Source organism: Belonocnema kinseyi, chromosome 9 (genome assembly GCF_010883055.1).
Source record: "Belonocnema kinseyi isolate 2016_QV_RU_SX_M_011 chromosome 9, B_treatae_v1, whole genome shotgun sequence".
NCBI lineage: Eukaryota > Metazoa > Arthropoda > Insecta > Hymenoptera > Cynipidae > Belonocnema > Belonocnema kinseyi.
Window position 1 is genome coordinate 128,005,559 of NC_046665.1, and position 10,559 is coordinate 128,016,117.

At 20.6% G+C, this 10,559-nt stretch overlaps 1 protein-coding gene across 1 annotated transcript in view; it reads left to right on the top strand.

Moving 5' to 3' along the window:
- Positions 1–1,335, top strand: part of LOC117179990 (RING finger protein 212B-like) — a 12,627-nt gene extending 11,292 nt beyond the window's left edge. The window contains exon 4 of the mRNA XM_033372260.1: positions 920–1,335. Within this exon, the coding sequence (XP_033228151.1) occupies positions 920–1,133 (214 nt within the window). The 3' untranslated portion in view covers positions 1,134–1,335. The remainder of the gene's footprint in view (positions 1–919) is intronic.
- Positions 1,336–10,559: the final 9,224 nt, after the last annotated feature.

Here is a 10,559-nt window from a genome sequence, read left to right on the forward strand (position 1 = left end):
AAAATTAGATTTTTCGTTCAAAATTAATATTTTTGTTCCTCAAAAATTAATTTCCTCAATATTAATTTTAATTATTTTGTTGAAAACTTGTTTTTATTAAAATATCTTCTTTGTTTAAAAATCAGCCCCTTTCACTTTTTCACAACTTTCTTCAAAATTCGATTTTTTTGTTAAAAATTATTATTTTTTTATTAAAAATTAATTTTCTTAACTGAAATTTTAACTATTTGGTAGAAAAGTATTTTTGGTTTAAAATCCAACTCCCTTGTTGAAAGTTGCACAACTTTATTAAAACCTAGATTTTTTGTTAAAGACTAATTTTTTTTTTATTAAAAATTAATTTGTTTTTGCTAAAGATTAATTTTCTTAACTGAAATTTGAATTATTTTGTTAAAAATTCGTTTTTGTTACAGAGAATCAATTTTATTGTTATAAACGCAACTGTTTGATTAAAAATTAATTTTTGTGTTGAAAACTTGAACTGTTTTGCAAAAAATAAGTCTCTTTTTATTAAAAATATATCCTTCAATTTAGAAAATCGACAATGATAGTTAAAAATTAAAAATTGAGCAGTTTAGCGAAATTTTATTTATAATATTTTAATTGGAAATTTTTGAAAACTTCCACTGTAGATTAAAAATTTGTGGAGCTTCAATTTAAAAATTAAAAATATTACAATAACCGTAAAAATTTCTTGCAAACTGGGAAATTTTTTTCTTCTATCAAAACAGCCACCCTGATTTAAAAAATTGAAATTTCATCGAAATTTTAAATATAAAATTGGACCAAGTTCATCCACAATTCGAGATTATTTAACCATTTGAAAGTTAAATTTTTTAAAGATAAAAATAGAAAAAAGATATTAGAATATAAAAGGTTTTGAATTGAAATTTTGAAAAATAACATTTTTCTTTCCTAGTTCCTGCAGTTCTGTGAGAACTCGAAGCCAGTCCTCGATACCGGAACATCTTCTGCAGGCAAGTTCCAAATCTTGCAAAAAATCCCAGATTTGTCTGAATTTGCAGAAAGTCTTCAAGTGCCAGAAATACTTCGAGAAGAGCTCCAATCTTCTCCAATTACACTCTCAGCTCCAACTTAATTTAAATTACAAAACAACCCATTACATGGCCTAAAAACCATTTTCTCTTTCATTTTTATATCAATTTTCTCATTTTAAAATTCAAAGTTTATAAATTATTATTCTTAATTATTTATTAAAAAAAAAAAAAATGGTTTTCTAATTTGTTATCTTTAATCATAAAGAGTACCAGAGATATAATTTAATTTACCCATTTTCAGTAAATCGGTCATTTTAATTTAATAAATAAATTGTTACAAATTTCGTTAAAGTTCTCGCCTAATTAATTTGAAAATTGTTAATCATAAATTAATATTGTTTTCGAATAAAGATTAAAAGTAGATTTTTCGCTGTTATTATAGCGAAAGAAATAACAAACTCGTTTCCGAGTCGCATAAGGAATTTTTTTAATTTGTAAATAATAAATCAATTTTAAATGTTCAATAGATTTTTTAATTGTTTTCTTGTTTTTTTTTCCAGTTCTTGCTGGCGTTCGGATTTTTCTGAAACTTGAAATTTCGGAAATTTTTTCTTGATTCTCGCTCACTTTTTCTTGAAATTATTTCACTGCTGAAATTTCTTCATTCTTTTATCAGAAAATTATTTCAAAAATTAATTCGAATTAAATTTCACAAATATTGTTTCATATTTTCTAGATCAAATGAAGTAAAAGAGAATTTACTTTTTATATCAATAAATTATAAATTAATTAAAGGTCATATTTTCATAGACAGGCCTCGGACTCACTTTAGAGTTAAAAAATAGTGTAAATAGCGACAGAAATTTGACAAAATACTGTCAAAATAGTGTAATAACATTTTTCATGTTTAAATGTTATTTTTTTTATTTAATTTCCTTAATTTTTCGTTATAAATTTACCTTTTTCGGTAAAAAAAATGGAATTATTGGATTCAAAATTTAATTATTTTGTTGAAAAATCATCAATTTTCTTACAAAAGCATGTTTCTTGTTTGAAAATTCAACTGGTTAAAAATTTATCATTCGATTCAAAATTTAACTATTGTGTTAAAGATTCAACTTTCATCAAATTTTTTCGTTCTTATCTAACAATTTTTTTTTTATATAGAAATTTTCGAGTTAAAAATTCAAATTTTTTGTAGAAAATTCGTTTTTTTTTTATTTTTCTACTTAAATTCCTACTGAATTAAAAAAAAAAAACAATTAACAAAATCCACTTATTTTTGGTAGGATTTATTAAATTTTTGGTTATAAATTCACCTTTTTTGCTAAAAAATGGAATTATTGGATTCAAAATTTAATTATTTTGTTGAAAATTCATCAACTTTTTTTTACAAAATCATGTTTCTTGGTTGAAAATTCAACTGTTTTGTTTTAAAATTCACCTTTTTTGGTAAAAAAATTAAATTATTTGATTCAAAATTTAATTATTTTTTTGAAAATTCCAAATTTTTTTCTTAAAAAGTCATTATTCTTGGCTGAAAGTTTAACTGCTTTGTTTAAAATTAATTTTTTTGGATTAAGAATTTTAAAAATTCATTCAAATATTTTCTCTGTTATCTAATAATTTTATTTCTATAGAAATTCTCGAGTTAAAAATTCAAATTTTTTGTAAAAAATTCGTCTTTTTTTTATTTTTCTACTTAAATTCCTACTGAATTAAAAAAAAAAACAATAAGCAAAATCCATCTATTTTTGGTAGGATTTTTTTAATGTTTGGTTATAAATTCACCTTTTTTGCTAAAAAATGGAATTATTGGATTCAAAATTTAATTATTTTGTTGAAAATTCATCAATTTTCTTACAAAATCATGTTTCTTGATTGAAAATTCAACTGTTTTGACTAAAATTCAACTTTTGCGGTTTTAATTTTATTCATTTAATTAAAAATTTAATTATTTTGTTGAAAATCCAACAATTTTTTTAAAGTTCATTTGTGGCTGAAAATTTAACCGTTTTCTTTGAATTTTATCTTTCTTGGTTTAAGAATTACAAAATTTCATTCAAATTTTTTCTTTCTTATCTAATAATTTTTTTATATGGAAATTTTCGAGTTAAAAATTCAAGTTAAACTTTTCTACTTAAATTCCAACTGAATAAAAAAAAAATTAGCAAAATCCACTCATTTTTGAGTGGATTTATTACATTTTTGGTTATAAATTCACATTTTTTGGGTAAAAACAATAGAATTATTTGATTCGAAATTTAATTATTTTGTTAAAAATTCATATTTTTACTTTGGAATTAAAAAATTTCATTCAAATTTTTTCTTTCTTATCTAATAATTTTTTTTATATCGAAATTTTAGAGTTTAAAATTCAACTGTTTTATAGAAAAATCATTTCTATTAAACATTTTTCTGCTTAAATTCCCACTGAATTTTTAAAAAAACCTCAATAAGCAAAATTGACTTATTTTTGGCTGGATTCATTAAATTCTTGGTTATAAATTCACATTTTTTGGTAAAAAAATGGAATTAATGGATTCGAAATTTAATTATTTTGTTCAAAATTCATCAATTTTCTTACAAAATCATGTTTCTTGGTTAAAAATTCAACTGTTTTGATTGAAATTCAACTTTCACGGTTTTATTTTTATTCACTTTATTGAAAATTTAATAATTTTGTTGAAAACTGAACCGTTTTGATTAAAATGCAACTTTCGTGGTTTTAATTTTATTCATTTGATTCAAAATTTTATTATTTTGTTAAAAATTCAACAATTTTTCTTAAAAAATCATGTTTATTGGCTGAAAATGTAACTGCTTTATTTAAAATTCATTTTTTTACTTAAGAATTAAAAAATTTCATTCAAATTTTTTCTTTCTTATCTAATAATTTTTTTTATATCGAAATTTTAGAGTTTAAAATTCAACTGTTTTATGGAAAAATCGTTTCTATTAAACATTTTTCTGCTTAAATTCCCACTGAATTTAAAAGAAAACAAGAAGCAAAATCCATCTATTTTTGGTAGGATTTATTAAATTTTTGGTTATAAATTCAACTTTTTTGGTCAAACAAATGGAATTATTGGATTCGAAATTTAATTATTTTGTTAAAAAATCATAAATTTTCTTACAAAATCATGTTTCTTGGTTGAAAATTCAACTGTTTTGTTTAAAATTCAACTTTCGCGGTTTTAATTTTATTCATTTGATTCAAAATTTCATTATTTTGTTGCAAATTCAACTATTTTTTAAAAGTAGTCTTGTTTATTGGTTGGAAATTTAACTGTTCGTTTAAAATTCAACTTTCGCGGTTAAATATTTAATCATTCAATTTAAAATTTAATTAATTTGTCGAAAATTCAACATTTTTTCTTAAAAAGTCGTTTCTTGGCTGAAAATTTCACTGTGTTGTTTAAAATTTATCTTTTTGAGTTAAGAATTAAAAAATTTCATTCAAATTTTTGCGTCATTATCTAATAATGTTTTTTATATCGAAATTTACGAATTAAAAATTCAACTGTTTTTAGAAAAATCGTTTCTTTTTAAATTTTTTCTGCTTAAATTCCAACTGAATTAAAAAAAAAAAAACAATAAGCAAAATTCACCTATTTTTGGTAGGATTTATTAAATTTTTTGTTATAAATTCAACTTTTTTGGTAAAAGATAGAATTATTTGATTTGAAATTTAAATATTTTGTTGAGAATTCAACAATTTTTCCTAAAAAGTCATGTTTCTTGGCTGAAAATTTAACTGTTTTGTTTAAAATTTATCTTTTTGGCTTAAAAATTACAAAAAATTTTATTGAAATTTTTTCTTTATTATCTAACAATTTTTTTATTATATAGAAATTTTTCGTGTTTGAAATTTATCTGTCTTGTCGAAAATTCGTATTTAAAAAAAAAATGTTTCTACTTAAATTCCAACTGAATTTAAAAAAAAAAAACCAATAAGCAAAATCCAGTTATTTTTGGTAGGATTTATTAAATTTTTTGTTATAAATTCAACTTTTTTGGTAAAATATAGAATTATTTGATTTGAAATTTAAATATTTTGTTGAGAATTCAACAATTTTTCCTAAAAAGTCATGTTTCTTGGCTGAAAATTTAACTGTTTTGTTTAAAATTTATCTTTTTGGCTTAAAAATTACAAAAAATTTTATTGAAATTTTTTCTTTATTATCTAACAATTTTTTTATTATATAGAAATTTTTCGTGTTTAAAATTTATCCATCTTGTCGAAAATTCGTATTTAAAAAAAAATGTTTCTACTTAAATTCCAACTGAATTTTAAAAAAAAACCAATAAGCAAAATCCAGTTATTTTTGGGTGGATTTATTACATTTTTGGTCATAAGTTCACCTTTTTTGGTAAAAAAATTGAATTATTTTATTTGAAATTTAAATATTTTGTTGAAAATTCAACAATTTTTCCTAAAAAGTCATGTTTCTTGGCTGAAAATTTAACTGTTTTGTTTAAAATTTATCTTTTTGGCTTAAAAATTACAAAAAATTTTATTCAAATTTTTTCTTTATTATCTAACAATTTTTTTATTATATAGAAATTTTTCGTGTTTAAAATTTATCTGTCTTGTCGAAAATTCGTATTTAAAAAAAATGTTTCTACTTAAATTCCAACTGAATTTAAAAAAAAAACCAATAAGCAAAATCCAGTTATTTTTGGTAGGATTTATTAAATTTTTGGTCATAAATTCACCTTTTTTGGTAAAAAAATTGAATTATTTGATTCTAAATTTAATTATTTGGTTCAAAATTCCACAATTTTCTTACAAAATCCTGTTTCTTGGTTGATGATTCAACTGTTTTATTTAAAAATTCATCTTTTATGGATGAAAATTTAATTATTTTCTTGAAAATTCAACAATTTTTCTTAAAAAGTCATGTTTCTTGGCTGAAAATTTAACTGCTTTTGTTTAAAATTCATCTTTTTGACTTAAGAATTAAAAAATTTCATTCAAATTTTTTTATTTTATCATTTTTTTTATATAGAATTTTCGAGTTTGAAATTCAACTGTTTTGCAGAAAATTCGTATTTTTGATACAAAAATTTAACAACTTGGTAGAAAATTTAACTATTTGGTTGAATATTAATATTTTTTATTTAAGAATTGAATTTTTTAATAAAAATTCATCTTTTTGGGTTGACATTAAACTCCTTGGTAAAAAATTCAACTATTTTTAGCTAAGAGTTCATTATTTTCGGTTGAAGTCTATTACATTTTTAGTCAAGAATTTATCTTTTGGTTAAAAAATTTCATTATCTGTTCAAAATTAAATTATTTTATTAAAAATTTATACTTCTTGTTCGAAAATTCAATCAATAGTGTTTCAAATTGGTCTTGTTGGTTCAAAAATTCAACAATTTGATTGACTTTTTTTTCTTGACTAAAATTTTGTTTATTAAAAATGCAAATGTTCAATTAAAAATTAATAAATTTCGGTTGGAAATTAACTTTTTTTTGTTGAAAATTCAAGAATTTGGTAGAAAATTTAACTATTTGGTTGAAAATTGGTATATTTCTTAAAAATTCGTCTTTTTTATAGAAAATACAATTTATTAAATAAAAATGCAACTATTTGGTTGGAAATTTATCTATTTTAGTTTCTGTTGCAAGAGATTTTTTGACTCAAAATTCTACTTCTTGATTAAGATTTAAACTACTTTATTAAAAATTAATTTCTTTGATTCAAAATTATTTTTTTTTATCTAGAAATTTCACTATTTGGTTGAAAATTCTAATGTTCTACTATTTTGTAAATTTTTTTTTATTATTGAGAATTATAATTAATAATGAAAAAAATGTTAATTATAATTAATACTTTCAAATGAAAATTTAATTACCTAATTTTGAGCAAAAAATTAATCTTTTCATTTTGAAAATTCAAATACGTAATTAAAAATGTTTAGAAACGAAAAAATGTAAACTAAAAATTAATTAAATAAAATTTGGATAAAATATAAAAATATTGGATCTGTTAGAAAATTAATCTTCTTGGTTAAACATTGAACTATTTGTTTAAAAATGTGTGTACTTTTTTTAAAAATTTATCGTTTTCGGTAAAAAAAATTAATCTTCTGTGTTGAAAAATTATATTTTTTGGTTGTGAATTTAATTATTTCGTTAAAAATAAAATAGTTTCGTGAAAAATTAATCTGTTTTATTTGAGTTTTCAAGCATATTTGCTTGAAAATTCAACAATTTGACTGATCTTTTTTCTTTTTTGACCATAATTTTTTTTTTCAAATTGGAAATTCAACTATTTTCTTAAATATGCTTATTTTTGGTTTTAAAATATATATCTTCTTGTAGAAATTTGATCTTTTTTGGTTAAAAATGCAATTCTCTAGTTAAAAAAATAATGTATTTTAGTTGAAAATTCAACAATTTGGTAGAAATTTTAATTATTTGTTCAAAAACTTGTGTAATGCTTGAAAATTCGTCTTTTTGACAGAAAATAAAGTATTATTTTTGAATGCACCTGTTTGGTTAAAGTTTTTAATATTTGGTCAAAAGTTAACTATTTTGTTAAAAATTCATATTTTCGATTGAAAAATTCAATTTTTTTTTTTTGTAGAAAATTAGTCTTTTTGGCTGGAAAATTCAACAAATTTGTTGATTTTTTTTTTAATGAAAAAACTGTCTTTTGGGCTGAATTCAACTATTTTTTGGTTGAAAATTATAGTCTTTTTTTTTTAAATAATTTTCAATCGAAAATTTAACAGTTTGATAGAAAATTCAAGCCTTTGGTTAAAAGTTAACTTTTTGTTGAAAATTCGTATGTTTTCGTGGATTGTTTTTTTTTTCTTGTAAAATGATTTTTTCGTATTTGAACATTCTTTTTTTTTATTGTTTCAAAATTTAACAACATAGTAGAAAGTTTAAATTTTTTATAGAAAATTCAATTATTAGTTGGAAGATTCAAATATTTGTTTGACATTTTTTTTTTATTTTCTGACTAAAAAATCTTTCTTTGTTCAAAATCCAACATTTTCGTTGAAAATTTGTGTTTTTTGGTTGAATTCGACTATTTTTGATTGAAAGGTTACCTTTTTTAATTTAAAATTTGTTTTTATTTTGCTTGAAAATTCAACAATTTGTTTGCCTTTTTTTTTCTTTCCCAATTAAATCTTTTGCTGAAAAATAGTCCTTTTTTAGTTGAATTAATCTATTTTTGGTTTCCAATTCAAATATTTTTTGCTTGAAATATAAACTGTCCCATTTTTTGTTGAGTTTTTTTTGTTTAGTTGAAAATTCGTTATTTTTACTAGAAAATTTGAATTTTCTCTTCAATTTTTTTGTTTTGAAATTTAACTTTTTGGAAATTAAGCAGTTAATGAACTATTTTCTTAGAAATTCATATTTTCGGATTAAATATCAATTTTTATCATATAAAATTATTCTTTCTGGCTTGAAAATTAAATAATTTAGTTGACATTTTTTTATTTTCTGACTAAAAATTTTTTCTTTGTTCAAAATCCAACTATTTTGTCAAAAATTAACCTTTAATGTTTTTGGTTGAAATTTTCTTTATTTCCAGTTTGAAAAATTCTTTCAAGTTGAAATATCTACTTTTCTGTAAAAAAAATTTTGTTTTGAAAATTCATATTTTCGAATTAAATATACATTTTTTCGTAGAAAATTATTCTTTTTGGCTTGAAAATTACACAATTTGGATCAATTTTTTTTTCTTTTCTGACTGAAAAATCTTTTTTTTTTTTGTTCAAAATCCAACTCTTTTATTAAAATTTTACCTTTTTCAGTGGAATTCAATTATTTTAGGTTTACAATTCAAATATTTTTGAGTTGTAATATCAATTATTCTATTTTTGATTGAAAATTTATCTTTTTTTAGTTAAAAATTCATTTTTTTTGGCTTATAAATTCCACAATTTGCTTGAAATTTTTTTCTTTTCTGACTGAAAAATTTTTCTTTGTTCAAAATCCAACCCTGGTTGAAACTATTAATATTTTTTGGTTGAAATATCAATTATTTCATTTTTTGTTGAAAAATTGTCCTTTTTAGCAGAAAATTCAACTTTTCTAGTATGAAATTAATCATTTTCCTCAAAATTTTCTTTAATAAAAATTTAAGAATTTAGTAGAAAATTTAAATTTTGCTATAGGTTTCCAATATTTGATTAAAATTCCACTATTTTTGGTTCACAATTCAAATATTTTTTGGTTTAAATATCAACTATTCCATTTGAAATTTTTCTTTTTTGATATAAAATGCATTTTCTTTTTTTAAATCTTTCTTTCTTTATTCAAAAATATTTCTAAGTTGAAATTTCTACTTTTCTGTAAAAATTTTTTGTTTTAAAAATTCATATTTTCAGATTAAATACAAATTTTTTAATTGAAAAATATTCTTTTTGGATTGAAAATTACAGAATTTGTTTGATATTTTTTTCTATTTTCTGACTGAAAAATATTTCTTGATTCAAAATCCAACCTTGGTGGAAAATTTAAATATTTTTTGTTTGAAATATCAATTATTGCGTTTTTGGTTAAAAATTAATTTTTCTAACTTTAAAATTCGTCTTTTTTTGTGTAAAAAATGGTCTTTTTGGCCATTTTTTGTTGAAAATTTGTCTTTTTTTAGCAAAGAAATCGACTTTTTTAGTAAAAAATTAATCTTCCTAAAAAAATTTTTTCTTTCTTCAGTGAAAAATCTTTCCTAAGTTGAAAATTCTACTTTTTAGCTTAGAGATTTTTTTTTAAAATGAAAATTCACATTTTGGGTTGGAAATAAAACTGTTTTGACAAAAATTGTCTTTTTTTTAATTTAAGAATTTATTAGAAAAATTAACAATTTGGTAGGAAATTCAAATTTTGCTATAGGTTTCTAATCTTTGGTTAAAATTCAACTATTTTTGGTTCACAATTCAAATATTTGTTGGTTAAAATAAATCAACTATTCCACTTGAAATTTTTTATATAAAATGCATCTTTTTTTTTTTATTTTTTCCTTTCTTTATTGGAAAATCTTTTCAAGTTCCAAATTCGACTTTTTTGTTATAAATTTTTATTTTTAAATGAACTTTCCTCTTGAAAATTAATATTTTCGGAAGGAAATTAACCTGTATTGTTAAAAATTTATATTTTTTGATAAAATATTCAACTCTTTCGCAGAAAATTTGTTTTTGGAAGCTTCAAAAGTAAGTTTGAAATTTGTATTTTTTCCTCAAATCTTTAGAGGAAAAAAGTAATAAATAAAAATAATTAAATAACAATACTTTGAAACAATCCATCCAATTTTCTCAATAATTCTCTCTCTTCTCACTCTCCCTTTTCATAAGGATCCCAGGAAGTGGAATTCGGGTCCTAGGAATGAGACAGGAATTAAATTAAATCGATTTATTTGATGCGTCGACAATTTGCCAGATAATTACACTATCTGATTTATAAAGTATATTTTTATATATATATATATTTATTTATATAATTTGTATAATACACTGATAGTCTCTGTCTTTTATGTAGATATATTTTATAAATGCTAGGCCACCTAAAAAAGGATCCCTTTATCAATAATT